The sequence below is a fragment of the Peromyscus eremicus genome, chromosome 20, assembly GCF_949786415.1.
Source record: "Peromyscus eremicus chromosome 20, PerEre_H2_v1, whole genome shotgun sequence".
NCBI lineage: Eukaryota > Metazoa > Chordata > Mammalia > Rodentia > Cricetidae > Peromyscus > Peromyscus eremicus.
Window position 1 is genome coordinate 45,448,618 of NC_081436.1, and position 26,536 is coordinate 45,475,153.

At 39.9% G+C, this 26,536-nt stretch overlaps 2 protein-coding genes across 3 annotated transcripts in view; one reads left to right on the top strand and one right to left on the bottom strand.

The window, feature by feature from the left end:
• Mtbp (MDM2 binding protein) overlaps positions 1 to 923 on the bottom strand; it is a 71,046-nt gene extending 70,123 nt beyond the window's left edge. Inside the window, exon 1 of the mRNA XM_059246965.1 lies at positions 587 to 923. Within this exon, the coding sequence (XP_059102948.1) occupies positions 587 to 704 (118 nt within the window). The 5' untranslated portion in view covers positions 705 to 923. The remainder of the gene's footprint in view (positions 1 to 586) is intronic.
• Positions 901 to 26,536, top strand: Mrpl13 (mitochondrial ribosomal protein L13). Of its 2 annotated transcripts, none has more exons than XM_059246963.1 (7): positions 901 to 1,068; positions 4,188 to 4,311; positions 10,603 to 10,696; positions 16,664 to 16,724; positions 19,710 to 19,796; positions 20,777 to 20,898; positions 26,386 to 26,536. In XM_059246963.1, the coding sequence occupies exons 1-7, from the start codon at positions 1,042 to 1,044 to the stop codon at positions 26,405 to 26,407; spliced, it is 537 nt and encodes a 178-aa protein (XP_059102946.1). In that variant the 5' UTR covers positions 901 to 1,041; the 3' UTR covers positions 26,408 to 26,536. The 2 variants fall into 2 exon arrangements, with proteins under 2 accessions (XP_059102946.1, XP_059102947.1); XM_059246964.1 differs by lacking the exon at positions 901 to 1,068 and adding an exon at positions 1,133 to 1,248.

Here is a 26,536-nt window from a genome sequence, read left to right on the forward strand (position 1 = left end):
CAAGGCTCCTGATTCGTACATGCTAGTCGGTAACAAAAAGTCAAAACTTCCTTCCAAAAGAACCATATACATTTCTTCCTCAAAACGTCTGCTTGATCAAAACATGGAAAACGCAATATAGAGACTAGACGAGACATCAAAGAGCAAATACAATCAAAAGCAGCTAAAAATCGCTTAAAATTTGTCACTTCTTTAAAAAAAAAAAGTGTGACGTGTCTCCTCCATAGAATGTAGCCTGAGATCTGCAGACTCCATCGTTTCTTTCTGTATTTTCTTCAAGGTGGAACACTGACTTTCTAAAGGCTTACCTTTCCAGAAAGCAGAATTCGATTACTATGCTACCAGAGGATTCAACCAGCTAAACATTCAATGTGCCAAGCCCTTGGCGCACTGGGATCCAATACCCACAATTTTATATATTTTCCATTAATATAATACTGTTCGGTTTTTATTAAAACTTCTTCTGAGAGTTTGCATCTTCCTGGGACCAGTTGACCTATGCTCCTCCCCCTGGGACCTCAACATAAACTCAAATCCCTTCGTCTCCCCGCCGGTCTTTCCCGCCTCTTCTCAGCCCAGCACTTACGAGGCTGTTTCTCGGTGCTCTCCAGGGACGCCGCCTCAGTCCCGGGTTGGCTCTCCCCACCAGCCACCGATCGACACTTTCCTTCCCTCCAGGTGACGAGCAGCAAGTACCGATCCATTTTCTTCGCGCTCAGCCTCAGTTTTAGGTCTCAAAAGAGCCGCGCGCAACGCGCACTTCCGGTTTCCTGCCGCTTAGGTGGGCCGGGAATAATGTCCTAGGTCGGTTTTTCCGCCCATTATTTTTGGAAATTATTCTCTCAGTAGCCACACTCTTTGCTCCATGTAGTAACGAAACGGCTCCTGGGGGTCCGGGACCGGAGCGTGGCGGAGAAGCAGAAGAGTGCTCGCCGGAAGTAGGAACCGTCGTGCTCAGTTGTCGGTGTTTCCGGCCGGACGGGTGATGCTGGTGTCCCGGCTGGGCGAGTGGAAACCAGAGGACGCTGCAAGCGGGGAAGCATGTCCAGCTTCTCTAGGGCGCCCCAGGTGAGCTCGCGCGCGTCTGGCGTGGTGGTGTGCTCATGACGCTGGCGAAAATGAAGAGCGGTGGTTCACGGGGATTTAGTGAACCTTCAGGGAAGCTGACACTCGTGGCCAAGAAGCGCCTTAGGGAGTCACATACCAGAGGGTTGTGACTCAGGCCACCGCTTTGATATCTTTGTCTGGGTACTCCTCTCTCTCTTCAGCCTTCCCGTCTAGTATCTTTTGTTCCCTGCAGAGAGTCCTAGGAGAGAATTCCAGTGAGATAATAAGTTGAATGACATGGAGCACTGAAAACCATTGAAAGATGTTTGTTTAGTACAATGGAGACTGGCGGGGAGGGGGAAAGGGTGGAGCTGTAGCTGATTCAGTTCAGTACCTGTCTAGCGTGCAGGAAGCCCTGGGTTTCATCCCCAGCAAGACATAAACCTGGCATTATGGTGCACGCATGTTATTCTAGCACTTGGGAGGTGGAGGAAGAAAGATCAGAAGTTCAAGGCCATTCTTCTCAGCTACATAGCGAGCTTGAAGTCGGCCTGCGCTACATGAGACTGTTTCAAAAGCAGAAAAGAATGGGGACCTGCTGGAAGGTTTTGACCTACAAGTTTTAGGCATTAAAAGGACCTAGCACCCAGGCTGCCAGGTGGAAGATAGACTGTTCACAGATAGGGATCTGTGAAGGACAAAAGGGGAAAATCAGTTTGAATTGCTATTCTAGTATACCACACAAGATACTCATGCACAAGCCAGGCTAAAACACTGGAGTGCTGAAAAGCCCACAGTATGTGTTAAAAGATTGAATGTGGGTGAAAGAAGAAACAAGAATTACATTAAAGGATTCTGGTTTGGGCAACCGGAAGGCTGTTTTTTAGGGAACACTGAAACCGAAGCAGATTTTAGGTAGAAAAGAAAGAACTAGTTTTCTATATGTTAATCCAAGGTGACTTCTAGCCTAATGTCACTTGAAGAACGGCTCCTTTAAGTGTAGTTCTTACCTGTCTGTATAGAGGTAAATACAGGATGTGAAAGTAAACATTTTTAAACTTTGGCAGCGGGTTGACATTGTGGCAGTATTTGTATTGTTTATCAAACTGGCCGGGCGGTGGTGGCGCACGCCTTTAATCCCAGCACTTGGGAGGCAGAGCCAGGCGGATCTCTGTGAGTTCGAGGCCAGCCTAGGCTACCAAGTGAGTTCCAGGAGAGGCGCAAAGCTACACAGAGAAACCCTGTCTCGAAAAACCAAAAAAAAAAAAAAACAAAATCAAAACTGTTTTAAGTATTAGTCTGCATGGGATGGGGGAAACTTGTCTTTGCATATGCATGGGCTAGTTTAAAGTTGAGGATAACTAATGTGAAACCACAAGCTGAATTGTATTTTTCTAGCATATAATCTCTGTGTGTATGCATAATGAAAGCACCTGGTCAAGATTTGTCTGGAATAGATATAATTTTCTTAGTTTGGAGATATTGAAGACCTAAAGATGCCTATTGAAGACAAGCCTGTAATACCAGATGTTCTGGAGGATGAAGTGGGAGGGTTGTAAGTTCAAGTCTTTGGAGGGTACAGAGTGAGTTCAAGGCCAAACTGAGTAGTTTAGTGAAACTCTGACTCAAAGGCGTTAAAAGGGGGCCTAGTGATGTATCTCAGTGGTGGAATGCTTGCCTCAAGCCCCAGTGTCACACACACACATAGAAATATTGAAGTTCAGCTATACTTTTCTGATTGCGCAGTTGTATTTCATTCTCCTAGAACTGAGGTCTTGAATTGTCTTCAGTTGCCAATTAGCTACTCAACTTTCTGTATAATGTACTATCTCAATACAATAATGAGAAAAGACTTTAGAGCCGGCAGTGAAAACAGAATGCGCACACACAAATTTTAACCATAGTCTGTTTTTCAAAGTAATCATTGGCTTAATTGTAGAATACATATTGCCTGAGTCTAGCTCCTGATGAGGACAGGGTCTGAAGATGGGTGGATGCAAGAGCAGCAACGGGAGGAATCAGGCACGGGATAATTTTTAGTTTTGTTTTAGGAGGGATGGACAGAGAGGAAGCATATCTTTTTGTAGCTTGTTCTACTCTGATGGGAGCCGTCCCCTATGGGACAGGTCCCAGCAGAAGATATAAGGAGTTGGTGAGGGAAGTGAGCCAGGCCATGATGGTCAGGAGATCTTGCAGCCTGACAAACTAGCAGCTAGAGTGCTTAGAATTCAATAAGCAGGGATACATTCATGTTGTTCCAAAACACAGATCACATCATTTTTGTTTTTTGGACATGTGTTTCACTTTCTCTTGTTCATCTTTTAGTCATCGTTGATAAACTATGACAGAATAGAGTTATCATTTCCAATCAAAACTCAAGTTTTGACATCATTAATAAACAGTTATCATTTTCACTTATTAACCCTACAACCCAATTTTTAAGAATCTAGAGGCAAATGACAGCCTGTTCTCAGGCTGGTAGCTGTAGTTGCTTCAAGGATGATAAACTAAAACAAAATCTTGAAGCAATCCCAGGCATTTTGCCATGTCCCAAGCATTGTATTATTAACTCTTTTTTTTTTTCCCTTTGGTTTTTCAAGACAGGGTTTCTCTGTGTAGCTTTGCGCCTTTCCTGGAACTCACTTGGTAGCCCAGGCCGGCCTCGAACTCACAGAGATCTTCCTGGCTCTGCCTCCCGAGTGCTGGGATTAAAGGCGTGCACCACCACCGCCCTGACCTCTGGTTTCTTTATGTGTGTCATAACCTCCAAGGCATAAGGAAGACTTTCAAGTAGATAAGGATATTTCCCTAGAAGTAGGGGGTGGGGGAATAGTATGTTCAGGACTTCCTGGGAGAAGGCATAAATGATTCATAAGAAATTTTCCATCAATCCAGTATCCCTAAATTGTGCAAATATTAAAAGTCTCCCCAGTATGCGACAGGTGGAGATGAAAACCAAGGTTGCCTCAGTGGCCATCATGTGCCTCAGCTTTGCTGGATCCTTATCAAGCAGCCGTGCTGGCTTTATGACTTCTGCCGTTTCCATCCGATATGGCTGTAGCAACACATGATGGCATGTAATGATGTATTTAATTATTTCCATTCTAACTAGAATGTTCTTCATCTTTTTTCTTTTCAAGCAATGGGCCACTTTTGCTCGAATGTGGTATCTCTTAGATGGCAAAATGCAGCCCCCTGGCAAACTTGCCGCTATAGCCTCGAAAAAACTTCAAGGATTACATAAACCAGTGTACCACCAGCTGAGTGAGTATTGTCTTACCCCCGTCGTTAGCAGCCACAGTTTACACTCTAGAGAGGAACCGTGTGAACTTTGACTGGACTGTGTCTGAGACCAGTTCTTCCAGGACAGCTCTGTGTTATATTGTTGCCAAACAGAAAATCTCCAGTAGCCCTTACTTCCATTCGAATAGTATCCTGATTTGCCCTATAAATTGGGTTTCCCTTGCACATGTCTCTTCTCATGTGACGTGCCTTTGAGTAGAGAGTTTTTAACACCAGTCCTGCCTATTTTCTAATATTCCTTCCCTAGAAAGACAGAGCTAGCTGAATATGGTAGGTTGCCTTTCACTCTTGAATTAAAGAATTGCTTTCTGTATGCTATTTCTAAAATGATAAGACTATTTTCATTCTACAAGAGTTAGGCTTGTAGGCATTTTAGATTGACTTTGTTTACTGAGGCATTTTCCTGTCACAACCTAGTTTTCCTCTCACTAAAAAGTAGGCATACCCTACAGCCCAGCCTGTAGACCTCTTCTCATTCATTGAGTGACTGATTTCCATCTCAGAGCTCTAAGAACTATGTGTGTAAATCCTTCCAAATACCTGTCACTGCTTTTGACCTGTATGCTACACTCATGTGTCCAGTTTCTGCTCAGCATGTCCTCTTGGGTACTCAGTAGTCATCTGCAGTAAATCAGCCCAATTAGAGACATTTTACTCCTGGATTTTCCCTACCCAAACCAGCCTGTCCTCAGTTTTCCCCATCTTAATTAACAGTATCTGTGTCTTCTTGGATGTTCTTGTTTGAAGCCTTCTCTATTTCTAAGTTCTGTGACTCTTTGAGTCCCCATGACCTGCATAAGCCCCACGACCTGCATAAGCATACCTAATTTAAAAGTTAGCAAGCAGCATTCCTTGAGGTCTGGCAGCTTTTCATTCTCTGCCTCTGTTCTCTTTGAACTGTTGTTCTCTACACTTTCTTGCTCATGCATAGTCCCTGCACAGACTAGGCTGAGTTATCTTTTCCAAAACTACAGAATAAAACGCAGAGTTGTGCCTGTCCCCTATTGGACTTATTAACGTGACTCCTGAACCTCTTACATTATTCCCAACTGTCCTCTGAGCAATCCTCTAAGGCCTGCTGCTGTCTCCTTAACTGGTCTAGCAAGCACGTGTTTGCTTGGGTCCCTTCACACTCTCTTCTCTGCCTGCTTGTTCTTTCCCAATTCTTCATGGTTCACTTTTTTGTATCTTCTGTTTTTCTGGCTAGTCATTTCTGTCCTAAACAAGGCCTTCCTTGGGCCCTCTGTCCAGTCACCCATTCACCCTTTGAACCCTACTTTGCCATTTTTTAAAATAACATTTATGTATCACTTGACATGAACATACTTGCTGTCTACCTTTCTTCACTAGACTTAATTTAAAAAACAAAGAAGAATTCTAAGTACCCATAATAGTGGAATGTAAAAATTATTTGTTGTATGAATGTTTTGCATTTATAAATACTAGTTAAGAAAATGGAAAGAAAAAAAACTTTCATCTAGAGCCTTGGCATTTGAGCAGCTAGATTTTGAGATCCATGAAGCTGGAGCAAGAAAGAAGTTATTTCAAATGATAGGATTTAGCTAAGAACAAGGCTTTATAATTTTTCTTATGTATTAAGCCTATTGATCTTCCTTCTGGAATAAACTTTCAGTAGAGTATTGGAATAACCTGTACTCTGAAATCTGTGTGTAGCATATTAATCTAAGGCTTTTACCATGCTCAAGCACCTCAAGTAGTATGTGGCTCCTACCAAATACTCATCAGAAGTAGCTTGTGCGTGACATTTCAAACAGATGCTTCATAAATAGTCACCACTTTTCTTCCCTGAGTTTGGTCTGTAGTCACCATGACAACTGGATTACTTACTACTGCACAGAATTTTAAGGGGAAATGCATGTCACAATATTTCTATTATCCACTCAATATCTAACCTTGTTTGTGTGGATTTCTGTAAAGATCTTTATTTGTGTGTGTGTGTGTGTGTGTGTGTGTGTGTGTTCTTTAACACTGAGCTCTTGATCCACAACATTATAACATAACTCAGTTGTGAACTAAGTTTATCTAATACACATTATCTCTCAGAGCATATTACACAGCCCTCCTATGCTCAGGAATATTACACAGTATTCCAGTACCAGAGTTGAGGGGTACTTTAAGAGTGAAGGCACTTAACAAAAAATATAAGTGCTACCTGGGCTACCAAGTGAGTTCCAGGAGAGGCGCAAAGCTACACAGAGAAACCCTGTCTCGAAAAACCAAAAAAAATATATATATATAAATGCAAAAACTACAACAGACCTTCAGAACGGCACTATTTGCATTGGAGAGAAGAAACAGGACATTGTTTTCTGTAGCCAAAGCTGGCAATGTGTGTATCAGGCAACTCAAGTTCTAACAGCTAAGGAAATTTACAAATACGAAGTCATGAACAATGAGATCAACTGAATTTTGAAAGAAATAGTGAGCAGCATTTGTACTTTCGCTAAAAATAAATGGCTATTTTTCTTTAAAAAAAAATATTTGGCAAACCAAAACCATGCATCTTCACAGAATTGCAAATTTGTATAATTTCTCCTGACTTGAGATGTTTTACCTGCCCCAGAGGTAGATGAAAAACTGAAGGAAGAATATGGTGGCATTTTCATTGTCTTTCAGCTACGTCATAGTATAGTTGGGGCCGACCCTTGGACTCCTGCTTCCTCACATAGGAGATTCCTCATTGTCTTCTGTGTGGTTTTTAGCACTTACAGCATTTCCTGTCCATGTATTTGTTCCTTAGGAATAGAATCAATAAACAGTAAACAGTTCCACTGAGACTGCCTTTGTAGAAACCGCAGTGATAAGAAATTGGAGGTAAACTAAAACAAGTCATAGTCACTAATTTCTGTCCCCAAGGACCGCAGCCTCCTCAGTAAGTTCTTTGTTTAAGAGGGAGTCATTGTTTCTTACGTGTTCTTTAGATGCTACAAGTACACACTCTGCTGGGATAGCAGAAGAGCTGTCATGACTGCCTGGGGGCCATCCTTTCTTAAGAACAGAATAGCTTCTCTATGAAGTTGGAAACCTTGAACTTTCTAAAGGTTAAATTTGCCGTTTGCCTCACTGTGTTTAACTACATCAGCAAAGCTTCTCATGGCCACAAGATGTCACTATAATCAAATTCTAAATCATCAGTGGTTGGTAAATGCATTGTCTTTTAGAGTTTATTTCTGACATTTAGTAGTTTAACAAGCAGTTAACGGGTGTTAGGTATTCATAATCACTGTATATATTTTGTTTGGAAAATAAACAGCAAATGGTCAGACCTGTAGGGATGGCTATAAAGTTGACCATTAAGGTATCAGAATGTAACATAATATTTGAACTGCTTGATTTGCTGTGGGCCTTGCAAGATGTTAGGAGAAACAGGCAAACAGGCTTGCCCCTAAGAAACTACTTTGTTTGATTTTTTCCTTCCTCCCTCCCTCCCTCCCTCCCTCCCTCCCTCCCTCCCTCCCTCCCTCCCTCCTCTGTCTGTCTATCTGTCTGTCCGTCTCTCTCTCTCTCTCTCTCTCTCTCTCTCCCCCCCCCCAGTGTGTGTGTGTGTGTGTGTGTGTGTGTATGTATGTGTGTGTGTGTGTTTGTGTGTGTGTGTTTTACTGGAGATTGCACCTTGGTCTTCGACATGCTACATTAGCACTGTAACTCTGAGATTTGATTTTTGTGGAAGATGTAGGTCAAGGAGCAGATGACACGACTCATCAGCGTGTTATTACCATCTTCTTAGTCAGCCAGTGTTTATGGTCACACAGTGACCTGTGGCTACACACAGGCTCCGATGCCAGAAATCATGTTCACGTGAATCTTTCCATATTTGACCTTAGAAGGTTGGAAGTAAGCAGAAAGGCCAGTGCCAACTTTTATTGTTTATTACTTACTTTGAATAGCAATTTTTGAATATTTTTTACACCAAACCTTACAGTATATAAGAACAGTGCTGCACTGGTTGAAGGAGATATCCAAAGACTCTTAGGTTCGGCTTAAAAAAACAACATGCTAAAGTAGGGCTTGTGGGGAGGAAGAAAAACAAGCATCAGACTAGAAGGAGATATTTGCAAACCACCCAGTTAACAAAGGACTTTTACCTAGACTGCATAAAGAACTGAAACAACACTAGAAAGTCACAGTCTAATTAGAAAATGAACAGGGTACATGACCAGAGGGCAGGTACATGCAAGTCTAATTAATACAAGCCAGTAGGGGAGATGCAAATTAAAACCACAGTGAGCTTTGAAAAAAAAAATAGTGATAATGAGTGAAAAAAAATGGAGAAATTGTATTATTCATCTCTTGGTGGAAACATAAAATGACAGAGTCTAAAAAAAATGATGCAGGAATTCTGATTTGTTTACCGTCAGTACATGGACCAAAACTGTACATTTTTAGTTAAAAGTTTAAAATTGTGCCATGAGTGGCTTGGTGACTGCAAATGCTTGCTGCCCACATCTGGCAACCTCTGTCCAATCCCAGTGACCCACAGAAAGGTGGAAGGAGGAACCACCTCTGGAGAGCTGTCCTCTGACCTCCGCGTAAGCTTCATGGCACGCATAGCCCTGCTTTCACACACAAAGAAACAACTTTTTAAAATTTTAAATGAAAATGTATGGATTTCATTAACAAATTTAGACAAAACCAATCATACTGTAATCAGGACTTCAATCTTTTCCACCAGTGGTTACTTTTGTATTCATCTGTAGTTCACTTAAACACAAATATTTAGTTGCAGGTCAGTTTTATTTTGTAGTAGCAAGGTGTTTTAAAGATAAAGAGATTTGACATAACTTACTATGGAAAAATAATCTGTACCCTAGATGTAAAAGACATTGTTTTCATCTTATTTGAGCCTTTTTGATGATTTTTGTACAATTTTTAAGTGACATTAGATATTTTGTACATATTTAAAGCCTTTTTAAGGATGTGGTTTTTTTCTTCAGTAGGTATCACAGCTGAGCCTGACTTGGTAGCTATGTGTGAGCATCAGCAAATCGCCTAAGCTTGAAAGGTCTCCGCTGCTGTAGTTGTGAGCTCTGTGACGCTGGGGTCATTCAGCATGCCGAGGCTTCTGGAACATTTTCACACCCTCCTCAGTTGACCTCCTCGTTCCCTGTCCAAATGTCCCTGGCCAGCGTTTGTCGCTCCTAGGCGCTTGTGTCATTTCATCAGGCAGATACTGTCAGACGTTCCCTTCCAGCCCAGCAGCAGCAGGCTGTCAGTTCCTCCCTGTAGCCTCTCCCCACTTTACACTGGCAGTGCAAACCACTGCTCTTTCTGTCCCCTTCCTTCACCCTCGATGCTAAAGTATGAACCTGTCCGTTCTGGGTTCAAATTCCTTCTTTGCATAGAACCTTCTCATGTGACTTTTGGAGATTCTAGTAGTATACTAATTTATACTTACTATTTTTAGTGACGTTTTTAAAATACGGTTCTAGAATCTTTTGAAGTTTTTGTTGTTGTTTTTTCTAAGTAGTAGAACGGTGATTTAATGTTTCAGATTGGCCAATGACTTTATGAACAGTGGTTCATGTGGAAACTTACATGTTGACATTTCAGTTTGTTTTTAGATGGACACAAACGTAAAGGTCTTTTTCATGAGGAAATTAACACAATACATGTATTGTGGTTTTCAGGTCATCTGTCCTGTCCAGTCTGTTTGCAGTCTTTGCTGAGAGTGCCATTTAGATTTCACTAGTTAAATGTGGTTGGAAAACGCCTTGTGGCAGTAGTTAATGCATAAAGTCATAGTGTTCTATTGTTGTCTAAAATTGAAAAGAATACTAATCAATCGTAATGTCTCACATTTGTTTCTAATTTTCCTATTGGTAAAATAGACTTTGTACTTTTATGTACATACTGTTTTCATTTTCTTTGCTATGTGTAAAGGAAAACTTTTATCATCTACTTAAATGTAATAGAACTGTTTAAATGTAAGTTTTAGCAGGAGAATTATCAAGGGGAAGAGTAAACAGAATAATTATAGTTTGCCTCTAAACAATGTGTTGTCGCCATTGCCATCTTTTAAATTTTTATTTTACCTTTCTTCCAGTGTTGAGATCTTCGTGGTATATCAAATGAATCAAATGTGTTCAAGGATTGTGATCTTGCACTGTGATTTTTATTTTTGAATGTGTTGTTTGCACTTTGGTAACTAAATAATCAAGCCATTGTTTTTAAGGCTTTGATGTTTTATGTTTTCATACGAAGTCTTTCTGCCTTGTTTCTTTTGAAATCCAGGTGACTGTGGAGATCATGTTGTCATAATAAACACAAGACATATTGCCTTTTCTGGAAACAAATGGGAGCAAAAAGTGTACTCCTCACATACCGGGTAAGAAAATATCATTGCTGGGGAAAACAATTCAGATGTGTGGCTTTAATAATACCATTACCCTTATTTTAAAGGAAAAGGGTAGTTTTTTTATTTTGTTTTGGTTTTTTATAATTGGCATGTTAGAAAATACTGATTTTATTGATATTGCATGTCAAGCTTGTTGACCAAAAACAGACCACCACGCAGTGCACGGTCAGTCTTTCTCCTTCCTGTAATTCCTCTCACTGTTTGCAGCACTGTCTGAACACGGAAATCTCACACGAACAGTAAGGGATGACCTCTCCTCTCTGGCTCCCATCTTGTCTGTCACCATCTCTCCTGGGGAAATGTGCTTACTGGGTTCCCAAGGACGGTGGGACTCTGTCCTCCACCTTTCCAGCTAGGTCATCTTTTGCTGTAAAATAGATTTTCTTCAAGGCCATGTCAGTATTGTGGTTCAGAACATTTACTGACAGCCAGAAACCACATCCTTGTTAAATTATGTCTCTTTATGTATGTTTTAGTTGTGTTAATCCAACAGCAGGAGATTAGCTTTGCTCCATTTTAGATTTCCTCTTCATATTATTTTGAGATCTGGTTTTGCCATCTGTATTGAATTAACCCATAGTTTCAGGTGAAGGGCAAAATTTACTTAAACCTACCTCTGTGCTGTCATCCAAGTTATGGTTATAAATGTTGATCTTCCACTCTTTTAGTTTATGTGTATGAATGCTTTGCCTGCATGCGTGTATACAGAGCACTTGGGTACAGTGCACAAGGAGGCCAGAAGAGGGCATCGGGGCCTCTGGAACGGCAGTTCGACACAGCTGTGAACTGCCATGTGAGTGGAATGGCGAACCGGTGCTGTAGCACGAATCCTAATTGGTCTTATAATAAAAACCCAGAGTCAGATATCGGTGAAAGCTGAAAGATCCGAGAAGCAGAGCAGCCAGCCACTAGTTCTTACCTCTAGGAATCCTCAGCAGAAAAGAGAGCTGAGCTCCTGTCTCCTCCCCCTTTATATTCCTCTCTTCGCCCAGCCATATCACTTCCTGTCTCCACCTCCCTAGTGCTAGGATTAAAGGCATGAGATCCCAAGGGCTGGAATCCAAGGTGTGTCCCACCACTGCCTGGTTCTGTTTCTCTTTTAGACTGGATCAATCTTGTATAGCCCAGGGTGGCCTTGAACTCACAGAGATCCATCTGCCTCTGCTTCCCAAGTGCTGGGATTAAAGGTGTGTGCCACCACCGCCCGGCCTCAATGACTAACTAGTGGCTTAGCTCCGCACTCTGATCTCCAGGCAAGCTTTATTTGTTAGATCACAAACAAAATATCACCACAGGGTCCACTGTAAGAGCTGAGTGCTCTTAACCACTCAGCCCTGATCGTCCACTCACAGTCATTCTTTCATTTCTGACTGCACCTTCACCTTTGAAGTCACAGTCTGTTCTTTTCCTCTCTTGCCCAAGCACATCTTAAATGCTTCAAGTAACTTTATTTTCTAGAGCCAGATTCTGTCCATTCCTCCCCTTAAAATATGTTGTGGAAGCCGGGAGGTGGTGGCGCACACCTTTAATCCCAGCACTCGGGAGGCAGAGGCAGGCGGATTTCTGTGAGTTCAAGGCCAGCCTGGTCTACAAAGTGAGTTCCAGGAAAGGCGCAAAACTACACAGAGAAACCCTGTCTCGAAAAACCAAATATATATATATATATATATATATATATATATATATATATATATATATATATATATATATGTATGTGTATATGTATGTTCTGGAAATCTTAACACAATTTCACAGAAATAAACTCATGCATCTCTAGTAACTTCTGCTACTGGCAAATCTTTGTCAGCTAAGTTCTGTAAAATGAGAACTGGGAAAGAAATGTGAAAAGTCATGAGAACATAATGCTGCAAATGCCTGAAGGTGAGTATCTCACCAAGAAGCTGGACTGTTACTGCAGCTGATGGGCAGAAGCAGCTACCAGCAGCACAGAGCACTGGTGAGCAGCCAGTCTGAGGAGGGTGTCAGATGGGAGTGCTTTCTCACTGACATGAAAATTCACACTCTAGTGTGAGGAGGGTGTCAGACGGTAGTGCCCTCTCACTGACAGGAGGATTCACACTCTAGTGTGAGGAGGGTGTCAGACGGTAGTGCCCTCTCACTGACAGGAGGATTCACACTCTAGTGTGAGGAGGGTGTCAGACAGTGGTGCCCTCTCACTGACAGGAGGATTCACACTCTAGTGTGAGGAGGGTGTCAGACGGTAGTGCCCTCTCACTGACAGGAGGATTCACACTCTAGTGTGAGGAGGATGTCAGACGGGAGTGCTTTCTCACTGACATGAAAATTCACACTCTAGTGTGAGGAGGGTGTCAGACGGGAGTGCCCTCTCACTGACAGGAGGATTCACACTCTAGTGTGAGGAGTGTGTCAGACAGTGGTGCCCTCACACTGACGGGAGGATTCACACTCTAGTGTGAGGAGTGTGTCAGACAGTGGTGCCCTCACACTGACGGGAGGATTCACACTCTAGTGTGAGGAGGGTGTCAGATGGTAGTGCCTTCTCACTGACAGGAGGATTCACACTCTAGTGTGAGGAGGGTGTCAGACAGTGGTGCCCTCTCACTGACGGGAAGATTCATGCTCCTTGGCGTGTGGTCAGCACACAGTACCACTGCTCCTTCATCCGTGCTCTTTTAGAGAATACACCGTTGCTCCTCACCTCGATGCCCCTGCATGGGCTGTTTGTCCCTTTGACAAGGACCCGGTTCACCCACTAACACTAGCGTTGGCAGCCCTCGGAATGCCTTCCCTGTATTCTCGTTGCCCAGGGGGTGATCACTTTGTTTCTCTCTTCCTGTTTGCTCCTCATCGGGCCTTGTCTACACCGCTTTCTTGTGCTCTTCAGTACTGCATCACAGTTTTGTGTTCAAAAATTGTACTTTTTAGTTGTAGATTTTTAATACATGTGACTTTTAGAAAATAAGAGTTTTGAAAAAAAGGAATTAAAATTCACTTCTGATCCATGACTCTGCATTTTAGTGTGTATGTAAGTTTATATCTTTTTTTACCTAGTATGAAATTCTGAGAACCTTTTCATAAAAATGATTTTATAGCATTGGATAGCAGTGTACTGTGTGATTTACCAGGCATTATTCTTCTATGTTTAAAATGAAAGCATCTAGGTTTTTATACAGTTGGATAGTATTTTTATCCATTAACTTTATAAAATATGTAAGTTCACTTAAAAAGAACCTCTGGAAAGGAAATGAATTTTGAGATGAAAGGAATGAATAGGTCTTTTCACTTCCAGAGTCATTCTGCTATTGTAGAAGCTGACCTGGGTTTTGATGACTGCAGCCATAATCTAACATTAAAAACAATGAATAGTAATAAGGCTCTGCAATTTTTATGGACATCTGATTATTTTCACTTGCTTAATAGTGAGGTTTCTGCTCTTTCGTATCACCTTCGGGTATTTAGGGGGGCATAATTTATTTGTTTGGGGTTCTTTGAAACAGACTTTGATGAAGCCCAGGCCTGTCTTGAGCTTGTTAGGTGACTGAATCTGGCCTTGAACTCCTGATCTTCCTGTCTCTATCTCCAAGTACAGGGTGTGTAGGAGTATGCTGCACCCCCAGCTTTTTTTTTTTTCTTACCACTATTTATGTGCTTTTAGTCTATTGGAATATTAGTCTATTGTTAATTTTTTTTGTTTCTTAGGAACTTTATGATGTTCTTTACTGTTAGTTAATTTTTGTATAATTTAATCTGGCTTTTCCATTGAAATCATTCAGAATTCTTGTCTCAGAAAGTCCCTTCTCAACAAATCGTTTATGAACATTGACTTATTATTTTTTTTTTTAGTGTTGAATTACCTTGTTTAAATTCATTAAAATGTTTTGACGTGACTGACCAAAAATCATGTCATCACTCTCTTTAAGACAGGATCCTGTCTTATTTACCTGTGCATCCCTCATATGCAGCAAAACAGGCACTTAGAAAGTGTGTGTTGAATTAATTTATATGAGAAATTCATGGCTGTCATATCAATCATTTTTCCCTTATTCCCTCCGGGGCATTTCAGTAAAGGAAGAAATGTAGTTGCTTTTCACTTGTGCGAGTCAATTGACTATCGCATTACTCAAGTCATCTCCTGCTTGGGATTTATATTAGCTTTCCAGGTCCTTCAGGAGAAAGTCCAAAATCCTGAAATATAGCATAAGTGGTATTACGGTTTAGAATTTGCCAGCCCAGTGTTGAAAATAGAAAGGTAATCTTTAGCATAGACATTACAAAGTAGTTTTCCATGAAGGGGGAGACTATAAGAATAGACGTCTAGACGGGTGTTTCTTCCTCTAAAACTGAAATTCCATGAAACAAATAACTTGTAGCAGCTTGAAAATGACCCATCTTTCTCAGTAAACATTTAATATGTTTGTTTTAAGTTGAAGTCCTAAGGTGTGGTTTACTCAATCATCTTAGAATTCTTTTCAGAATTTCTTGAAAGTAACTTAAATTTGGGTAATCCTCAATTTTTCTCTTGGAAACACTAGCTGTCCACTTTTTCCCTTTTGGTTTTTTTGTTTTGTAAAAACCATTTAAATTTTTTTTCTTTTATTTAGGATAGTAAGCCCTCATAACTATGTATTGTTGTCAGTTTCTTACACTTTCCCAAGGTGATTTTCTCCTTTGACTCAGAATTTTGTAAAATTAGATGGGGCAAATAACAGTTTTTATTAGACTACCTCCCGTACAAACATACAACCAGTGTCTCCCATTATCTGAGAGGCACTGACAGAATCTGGTTTCTAGGTCTGGATCTGAGTAGTGCGCTGATTCCAGTTTGTCCATTTAAGTCCGATATTTGATCTGAGCACTGTGCAGTAGGTAATTTATTACCTGGAACCAACACATAATTCCTAGTGATCCTTTACTGTCTGTTAGAGCAGGAGTGTTACCTGTATAATGAACTGGCCAAATGGTTGGTAACCAGCTGTAACCCCGGTTGAGCAGCATCCTCAGCTTTGTGAGGAGGTGGAGGCCAGCCTGAGCTGTGAGACCATGTCTCAGTGTAAGAAGACAGAGAGTGAATTTGCCTCCAGGACCAAATGCTCTGCCATCACATTCCCAGGTTCTCATACCTACATTATGCAGTTAGTCTAACTTCGTAGAGAACATTATTATTCTGGCTCATTGCTATTTCTTTCTTTTTTTTTTAATGAATAAGTGGTAATCTAGATAGAATGAGTAGGTAATAGAATGAATGAGTGAATAACAAAATTCATATGAAAATAATTATGCTAAGAAAATAATTTTCTGAGTTAACTACCTGTGAAATAGTGATAGCCACTTAAGGAAATATTTTAACAGCATAGCTTACATATTTATTTTTAACGTGTGTGTGTGTGTGTGTGTGTGTGTGTGTGTGTGTGTGTGTGTGTGTGTGTGTGTAACCAGAAGGTTTTTCCAGTCTCACCTGGCCCTGCGGTCCTGCATCTGCTTATAAAATAATCACTCAGAAGCTTATATTAATTGTAACTGCTCAGCCATTAGCTCAGGCTTATTACTGACTAGCTCTTACACTTAAATTAACCTGTAATTCTTATGTTTTAGCCACATGGCTTGGTACCTTTTCTCAGTTCTGCCTTGTCATCTTGCTTCCCTGCGTCAGGCTGGTGACTCCTGATTCTTCCCTTCCTCTTCCCAGCATTCTCCTAGTCTGCTCACCCCGCCTATACTTCCTGCCTGGCTACTGGCCAGTCAGCATTTTATTAAACCAGTATACAAGAGCATTATCCCACAGCACATGTGAGCATGTACATATACATGCTTGTGTGGAGAGGAGGTCAGAGGACATCTTGTAAATATATATAAAATTTTAATAAACAATTTCCAGAAGCAAAATATAATTTGTTAGAATCCTTTTGTTACTATAAAAGGATGGTCAGCTTAAAAACATGTTTCTTCTTTTAACAGCTACCCAGGTGGGTTTAGACAGGTAACAGCTGCACAACTTCACCTGAAGGACCCAGTGGCGGTAAGCTTACAGTTTGTATTGGTCATCTGGACCAGACTGATTCAGACTGTTTTTGCCATTCCCTTCTAATATAGGCACTATTCGGGGCAATACCTGCTTCATCGTATTACACAAAGTTTTATTAATGCCATATTCATTATCATTCAGTTCTGTTTCCTAATTACTATCATTAGTTAAATCAACTCAAAGAATTCAGATACTTTTTTTTTGGTTTTTTTGAGACAGGGTTTCTCTTTGTAGCTTTGCGCCTTTCCTGGAACTCGCTTTGTAGACCAGGCTGGCCTCAAACTCACAGAGATCCGCCTGCCTCTCCCTCCCGAGTGCTGGGATTAAAGGCGTGCACCACCACCGCCCAGCTTCAGATACTTTTTTATTTTTAGCACATCTGACCTTGTCTAGAATATGATAAGCTCACTGCAAATACCTTTGGAGAAAAACAAAGGGATATAATGTGTTAACTTAGTATATTTTAATCTTACCAGTTAATTTGCCTAATTTATTGTCTGATTGAGGGTTTATTTGTTAGATACTAAAATCTAAGTCATGGGTTTATTTATTTTCTATATAGCTCTGTCATTTGGGGAGCATATATGTAGAAGATTTAGTGTTAGATGAATTTAAGTTTGGGATTATAATCTTAAAGAATAAATAGGTGGACATCAGTGCGTTTGGAGATAACTCCAGTAATGCTTCTTCCCTTGAGCACTGGTGTTTTCCTAATTTGAATATAGCTGTTCAGTCTCCTTTTGATTTGCATTTACCTGGGATATAATTTCTATAGTTTAAACTTTCTAACTCCTCCTAACATCACTATCCCTTCCAGTATTTCATGGAGTAGGAAACAGACCCCAGAAGGAAGGCAGGGGAACAATGGATTGTAAGCAAATAAGAAAAAAAGAAAACACTCCCCAACAGACAACATCAGAAGTCAAATGATATCAGGATAAATAACAAGAATATCGAATTGGGAGGGCTAAGAAAATATCGAAAAGTTGTGTTTGTTAGAAATTAAACCCGGAGTCTAGCTTGCTAGGCCACCACTCTACCACTGAACTGTATCCCTAACCCTACAAGATATTTTAATAAACAATAAACACTATTATTAATTAAATAAATCTATATCACTATTAAAAGATAAAGTAAGCACTGTTATTAATGTTTAATAATAAGTATTATTGTTTATTAATAATAAACACTATTATTGTTTATTATTATTTGAATGACATACTCAACAAAGTTCTAATCCATGTGTTTGTCCCACTACTGTCTCCTCTTGCTGTTTTACAACTTATTTTTCCTTTTTGCCTGTCCATAAACCTGACCTTTGAACTATACTCAGAAGAACCAGCCCTTGCCCCTTTGGTGACTACTAGCTTTTTTCTTAAATGCGCTTATAAGTGAACAAGGTATTACTCCAAAAATACACCTTGTTTTTCTAAAAAAAAGTTAGAGGGAGGATGGATAAATTGACATGATGCTACCATGTGTTTATACTACCTTGAGTTTTCATGATGAAATGTAGGAGAGGGATATTCTATCATAGTAAGACTGACAACCATTTAGAAGTTCCGCACGTTATCTGTATCATACATGCTCAGACATCACTTTTTAGGAAGTAGTTTTCTGTTTCCTAGCTAGTGTGTGTTTTTACACTATCACAGGTCACTGTATTATGTCCCACTTGTTATGTAGGCCTGTATAGAAAAACTGTAAGGTTGGCTAGATGATATTCTCTAATCTAACTGTCACAACAAATTACAGTTTTAATTATAAGTATTTAAAAGTTCGAAAGTTAGTTTCTGTTTCATTTTGAATATGTTAACTGTACACTAGGAGGCAATATAATTCAACTTTTTAATAATGACACTTGATAAGTTTTATAAAAAGTATTTTTTAACATTTTTTACTTTTCAAGTTACGTTGCAACAAATGGGTTTAATTATGGCAGTTTTATACATGTCTTTCTACTGCGTTCTAATTACAGTTTTGAAGAGAACAAAAATTGAAACATGATACAAAATGTTTGGTGAAGGCTTAGAAAATATTTAATTTAAACCTATTTGCATTATTAACTCATTGAAAGAGCTTAATTCGTTAACATTTTATTTATTAATTATTTTTCTGTGTATGAGTGTTTTACCTGCGTGTGTGTGTGTTTGTGTGTGTGTGTGTGTGTGTGTGTGTGTGTGTGTGTGTGTGTGTGGTGCCTCCAGACATGTGTCATCCTAATAAGTTATGGAGAGAAGTGTATTTTGGGTGTGATTGCATGTACCGTGTTTCTGTTCCTGGGAGTCGAACACTTCATTCGAATTCCAGTACAGCCATATGATAGGTAGATGGAATTAGGTCAGTCTTTACCCACAGTCAGTTGTCTCTTCTGCTAGGTGAGGCTGATTATAACACTTGCTTCACAGCATCATAAATACATTGTTAAAATGTAACACGCTGACTACTATACAACCAGTAAATTGTTGGTGAACGTTAACATACCCAGCAGATGATACAGCGCACCCAGATGATAACGTGCGGAACTTCTAAATGGTTGTCAGGTCTTACTGTAATAGAACATTACATTAGAATGGCTGCCAACCTGCGTCTTACTGTCAGTGAAACCGTACTCAGATTAGTTTATGAATTTAAATCTCACTGCTCTCCCTCCTGCAGGACACAGGACTCAGGCCCCTCTGGTTTTCTGTAAACTTAGAAAGTGACTCGTGTTAAAAATTAGCACATACGAGGGTTATGTCCAGTCCCTTCCGTTTGCTCTTTTTCTCAGTAAACAATAAGCAAGTAGCACCTCCAGAAAACAGCAGTGTGGACAGTGATACAGTTTCTTTCTGGTGTTCCTGGGTACTCACTTCCATCTGTCTTTACTGTGTCCACGTGGCCTCTCAGCCGTTCCTTTTCACCGCCATCTAATTGTGTGTGCTTTCAGTCCATCTGAGGCTCATCTTCTACTAAGTCCTCAGTGTCTCTGCTTTTCAGATTGTGAAATTAGCTACTTATGGCATGCTGCCCAAAAACCTGCACAGAAGAACCATGATGCAAAGGTTGCATCTTTTTCCAGACGAGGTAAGTCAGCAATGCTGAGACCAGGGCTTTTCCTCAGTGCTCAGGGAAGCCTTCTTTCCCGCTTTCAAACAATTGCCATAGGTTTATTTTCAATAATTCTATCTCGACTTCCAACGTATTTATTGTATTTTAAAGTGAACACAGTACATACATGTATGAACATACGCACACATGCACATTGGTAATTATTCCTTCATTAAAGCATTAAGTGACATATTATTACAATAAAAATCAAAAAGATCTTCAAGTTCTGTTTGCATGTCAGTCACTGCTTTCTTTTTAATGGGGACTATTATGAGTGCCCTGTGAAATGGAGGTCCTCAATGATAGTTTCATCAACTGTGAAAAAGTAATTTTGTTTCATTTTATATGATAAGTAGTAAGCTTTCTATGGATCAGAGATTAACGACTCAGATTGCTAATTATTGCCCATGACTTAGCAAGAATGTTTGAAATTATGATTCATACAGGCTAGGTCACAATCTGCATAACCAAACTAAATTCTGAGAAGGAAAATTCAAGTTTAGAAGGCAGTAGTACTAGATACAGCAACCTGGCACATCACTCAGTTGGGCGGAAGTGTGAGCGTGAATCAAGACAACAGCTCCTGATACAGACAAGGAATTAATTACTACTTTTTCAAAATTAAGTTTCCAGGGTGGCACACAACTGTATCCAGCACTTGGGAGGCTGAGGTAGGGTGATCACACATTCAAAGCCAGCCTGGGCTATTAGAGTGTTTTATGGCCAACCTGGGTAAAACCTTGTCGCAAGGAGCAAAGAGGTGGAGGGAGAAAAGAAGGGAAGGACCAATTACAATGTACATCACTGGTCCATTGTACTTCTCAGGGATTTATACAAAGAATTTTAAAAATTACAGTGTTTTTCTGATTCCTTTGGCTAGTTTCTAATACTTGTTTATTGTTTACTAATAGGAAATATATTTTAAGAATTTTAAGTCTCAAATGTGTTTAATGTAGGATATTCCCGAAGATATTCTCAAGAACTTGGTGGAGGAGCTTCCTCAGCCACGGAAAGTGCCTAAACGGCTAGATGAGTACACCCCAGAGGAAGTAGAGGCTTTCCCGAGAGTGTGGGCTCCGTAAGTGTGCCTTTCCTTGTGTCTTTCTGCCTTCCTGTTTTTCAAGCTGAGCTTTGAAAAAGAATAAGAGCCTTAAAGGTGTGGGAATAAACGGTTTCTCATCCCCTTTGAACCTCAGCAGCTAAGAACTACAAATAAACTCCAATGGAGATGTTGGACCCAAAGGATACTTCACTTGAGGTGACATTATTTGGAGTGACTATCTCTTTTAATGGTAAATCCACTGTCATTAACCTAAAAGCAGTGAGTCTCGATTTTCACATTGTTTTGTAAAGATAAGAATGTCACCTAATTAAAAGTCCATTGACTCTGGAATTTTAGTTTCGATCCTAGAAGAAGAAAAAAATAAAACGTTTTCCTCTCCTCCATAAAATTTCCTGTACCTTATGCCCTAATGACCAGCCATCTTCTCTCTCGTTATCTCCAGGCTTCCTGACTTGGGAATGCAGATGAAGCATGTCCCTCACTTGCTCAGGCAGTGCCCCCATAGCCCTCGACTGGCTCAGGCTCCCCACTGTAGGCAGTCATCATGGGCTTTTCTTTTCACTGCTGTATTTATCCTCGTGCAGTTGAGACGTGTGCTCTCGTCTCTTTAGTGTCTTGTTTTGCTCACTTGATTTCACAAGAAGACGGCATTCTTGTCTTGCTCAGTGCTGAGCACAGTGCCCAGCATGCTACATAAGCACTCAGCAGATTCTTACCAAGAGAATTAATTAAGGTACATAATTTTCTTCATTAGCTTTTATAAGTGAAGTTCTAAAAAAAAAATGTTTAGGAAAAAAATGAAACAAAAATCATTTTTCAGTTTTTACAGACATTTATCACTACCTAAAATAATTTAATTTATATCTTTTATTATTTGTCTCTCTGTATTAATAACAGTAAAAAATAGCAAGAAAGAAAGTACTTTACATGTTATTACAGGTAATTATCCTCTGAGTAACTAATAGGTTAGTATAGTTTGGTTCCCATTTTTATAAATTGGAAAACAGAGGCAAAGAAAAGTGTGGACTAGTCACTAACATCTCGTAATTGTAAGGGGTGGACTAGGGATTGAGCAGAACCTCCTAGGTCACCCTCCCATCTTAGCACTGGAGTGCCTCCCTCACCTTGTACATCTGTGGTGTGCCAGACTGTAAACAGGTCGGCTACTGCTGCTGCCTGGGAACATAAGGACTGAGACGTCCATGCATCTGAGAAACCCAGCTCATGGAGATAGTACTTGGCATGTGTTCTCAGGGCTCAGTGAGTGCTTCTGAAAATGAATGAATTTGAATGAAGGCCCTCAAAATTAATCTACACAGCTTCCATACTTCAGTTTGGATTTGCCTCTCTATGACTTAGGTCTGTACCCCTAAGTAAGCCTGTTTCCTCATCTGAACTTACACAGTACCGGCATGCTTGCTAACGTAGCATTGTTATATAAAAGTATATACGTAGAAAGAATCCCAGATACTCAGTTTTGATAAATTACATTCTAAAAAAGTACATAATATGTCCTGTCAAGTTGCCTTCTGTAACAACGTCCCAGAAATAGAGGTATTCCATGTCTGTTAGTCTCACAGAATTACCATCAGAAGTAAGTTTATATTCCTGACCAGAAGAATTGTGATAGCATTTTTTACTAGATCTGACATGGGTTCAATTAAACCAAATATGTCCCCAAACATTTTATGAACTTGAAGTTATAATATATTCTAAAGAGTTTAACTCAAGCAGTGTGGTAATATACTAACATTCAAAACTAAGTCTATTTAATATTGCTATATCAAACCATACTAGTCACACTGCTTATTGTAACTTGAGTGTCTCCACTAAATAAATAGACTCAGAAAGGGCTTTTCTCTGATGATTTTTAAGGAGATTCTCAGTGGAACTTGGAGCCGCTTGGTTTAGTTTTGAGTTACTGCTGTGGAGATGGATTTTCCTGTCCTTTCACTCCATAGTCCCCTGGAGCAGGAATATGCATTAGACGTTGGGCTTTTCTTTAGGGTTCATTAAAGTTGTGGTTTTTCCTCCTAAGTAGTTAATGCAACACATGGTAACTTCTATTGCCAAAATAGTATATGGATATACACTTACTGAAACTTTACCGTGTATAGGTATATTAATCATTTAACATAAATATTCAAAATGTCATTTTCTCTGCATATTAGAGCTGCCATTAGGTTCAGGTAGTTTTTAGTGCATGAGACGCATGTGACCAGGAACAGCTTCATAGACAGCCAGCTCTGGCCAGCTGTGGGACTGAACCCTGTACTGTCATTACTGAGACAGGAATAGACTTGAATCTGATGTCATTTTAATAAGCTTAAGTTTTAGTAACCACGAGTGACCACCTTGCTGGCCTATACCATTGATGTTTAGCACTTTGTAAATTCTGTATAGTTTAGAAGTAAAATTAAAGTACCTCAAATACCATTCAATTCAATGCACTGAAAGTGGAATTTCTTATTTTTGAATGTTCACCTTTATGTGATAAAAATCTCTCTCCTTTTGGAGGAAGAACTTAACTTAAAATAAACTTTTATTCCACCAAAAATAGCTGAACCAAGACTATAGTCTTAATTTGGAATGTAATGGTTAGAAATGATTCAGGATCGGTCTGATGGTGAATCTGCAGAGACATGACTGAAGCAGGTGTCCTGGACCACACCAGGAGTGAATACACTAGGAAGTGGCCTCCTTTGGTTTTTTTGTATTCCTGGTAATAAAACTTACATGGGGATTTTTGTTGGCTTTTGGTAATATAGAAATTTATAAACTTTCCTCTTGGAGGCTAAAGCTTTTGAACATCAGTAATAATTGTCAACCTAAACATTAAGCCAGCAGGTGATTAATAAGGTTGATTTCATCTTAATTAAAAACTAACATTGTTGGGATTTTATTTAAATCAGTGATTCTCAATCTGTGGGTCGCAGCCCCTTCAGGGGTCAAATGACCCTTTCATAGGGGTCACCTAAGACCATCAGAAAGCACAGATATTTACATTACTGTTAACAACAGTAGCAAAATTACAGTTCTGAAGTAGCAACAGAAATAATTTTATGGTTGGGGGTCACCACAGCATGAGGGACTGTATTAAAGGGTCGCAGTGTCAGGAAGGTTGAGAACCACTGATTTAAACTGTTTTAGTGCTTACAGAGGTTATGTTTTTTTAGACCTGCTCTCAGTATGCTAATTCATTTTTTTCTTAGTTATTGATTAGTCATTTTTTAAAATAATGGTAGAAGATAAGAGATGAAATCTGTTGATAACAAAAGTCATAACTTTTTCAAAAGTAAAGCCATTTTTCCATAGGTAATACTGGCTGTCCATCTCACTTCTTTCAGTAGTGGGTAAATTTGTCATGTTAGTGTCTTTTAAACCTAAAGAATACAGAATCTTTTTGAGGAAAATGCTATAAAGTTTATATTTTATGCTCTAGATAATACAAAGTAGGTATGTGCCTGATTGTACAAGTGTGATTGCGGGGTATGCACTTAGAATTTCTCCTTATTTGTGAGAAGAAATTAAAAAATAACAGGGCTATTCTTTCTTTATACTTCAGTGGCCTGAAATTGTAGCTTTCAAGTGGACAATTATTTAAATTCTCTCAGTAATTATTTCCATAATTGTTGCAGTTTTGCCAGCATATTACACAACTCCAATGATTATATACTCTGTGGTGCTCTTGTTGAAATGGAAATTTTTTATTGTGTAGGCTAAAAATAAAAATTGGATCATTTTAGACTTCTTTAGTTTTGAGTTTTGCATAGTTTTCTAGGAGAGCTTTTATTTGGAAAGACTGCGTTTATCTTGAACTGCATTTTAATCCCTCACTTGTTAATAATGCTTTATATTAACAAAATTCACCTTTATAGAGAAACAGAGTGGAAAGTTTGAGTGCCTTTTATAACAAGGCTTTCTCTGACACGCCAGCCAGCTCCCAAATAATGACATAGAGATTTATTATTAATTATGAAAGCTAGGGCCTTAGCTTAGGCTTGTCCCATTAGTTCTTATCACTTAAATTGACCCATTAATATTAATCTATGTTTTACCTCGTGGCTTTTTACCTTTCTTTCATCTTGCACCTCCTCTTTCTTCTCCTTCTCTGGCTGGCAACTCCACCCTTTCTCCTTCCCATAGTTCTCTCTCTCTGCCCAGAAGTTCCCCCTATACCTCCTCCTGCCTAGCCATTGGCCATTCAGTTGTTTATTAAACCAATCACAGTGACACATCTTCACACGGGTACAAATATCCTACAACATTAAGTGGTGCTTGAAAATTTACAGCGAAATCCCACGTTCTCCATGGAACACAAGCTACTGAGTATGTTATTAGAAATGTGCCTGCTGAGAGGGGTGGAGGGGATGGAGACAGGAGTATGAGGACGCCCGGGAATGGTCTTGGAATTGTCTTCCCGCTGAGCGGGATCAGGTTCAACGTGTTCAATGAGGAATCCACATGATGCTATAAAAGCAAAGTGGGGCTCCAGGTGCTGGAACAGTGGCACCAGGAAACACCCAAAGGAGCACCTTATTCGGGCTGCAGCTACTGAAAGGATCAAGGTTTTAACTTCAGTGTGTGACCTCTGACATGAAAGCCATTCCTCCTAATAATTATGTGTATTGTAGTTTAGTTTAAGTAATATTAAGGCAAGAATTTTACCCGTGTCCTTATAAAACTTAAAGACAGTGAAGAAAGATTCTACATTCTCTAATCCTGTAAGGCGCTGGGATCTGGGGTGACAGCTTCAGGGTTTTCTATAACTGTGCTAGCTAGCCTGGTCATATGACATTTTCCACAGGACTTAAGTTGATTTGCTGTTCCTCACAGTTGGGAGCTATTAGCCAAGCTTAGGGGAGAGGGTGCTTTGCAACTTTCCCATCATGTTTCAGCCAGTCCATCACTGGTGTAAACCATAGATCTGGGGTTTGCAGTGGTGAGATTTGCTCACATGAGGCATTCTAAGCAGCTCTTCTGGATATGAACAGATCAGCAGCACTTGTTAACATGAAAGGAAATCTATTTTAAGTAAGAAAAAAAACTTGTGATTTTAGGGGGGTTTTTGTTGTTGTTGTTGTTGTTGTTTTCTTGCTTTTTGAAAACACATTAAACATGCATCCCGAGATCAGGGCAACATGTGGGAGTCCATTTTCTCTTCCCTGGTGTGGGTTCCAGGGATCAATCTTATGTCATCAGGCCTGCACACTAGCACCTCTACCCACTGAGCAACCCACCAGCCTGAGAAACTGAACTTTCTAAGTTACTAAGCGCGTAAATATTTAGGCATAGACTGTGGTTTACTTTCTAAAGTACTTTGAAGTTGTCTCTTCTGTTTTGTGATACTTTGCTTTGAATGTGTGTTAGAAGTGCTGTCCTTAGGGATTTCTCAGTAAACAATCACTTCCATTTTAAAGGGGAAAAAGTAATCTTCTTCAGCCAGGAGAAAATGAAAGAATGGTTCATGAAGAAGTACACACCGTTTTTTTTATCTTTCAGACCTGAAGATTATCGGCTATAGGAAAGTGGAAATGTTCAAAAACAACAACAAGAGACTGGATACTTCCTGAGGAATCCGCATGACCCGGAACAGAGAAAAAACAGCACTTGAGCTCACCGTGGGAACACCCGAGGCAGGCCTCAGCAAGAC

What these genes read in the sequence shown, in the direction of transcription:
- Mrpl13 (XM_059246963.1), top strand. Translation starts at nt 1,042, where the DNA reads ATGTCCAGCTTCTCTAGGGCGCCCCAG. An exon ending in GTGTACTCCTCACATACCGG is followed by an intron (nt 10,697 to 16,663) that starts GTAAGAAAATAT and finishes TTCTTTTAACAG; the next exon opens with CTACCCAGGTGGGTTTAGAC. An exon ending in TTCCCGAGAGTGTGGGCTCC is followed by an intron (nt 20,899 to 26,385) that starts GTAAGTGTGCCT and finishes TTTATCTTTCAG; the next exon opens with ACCTGAAGATTATCGGCTAT.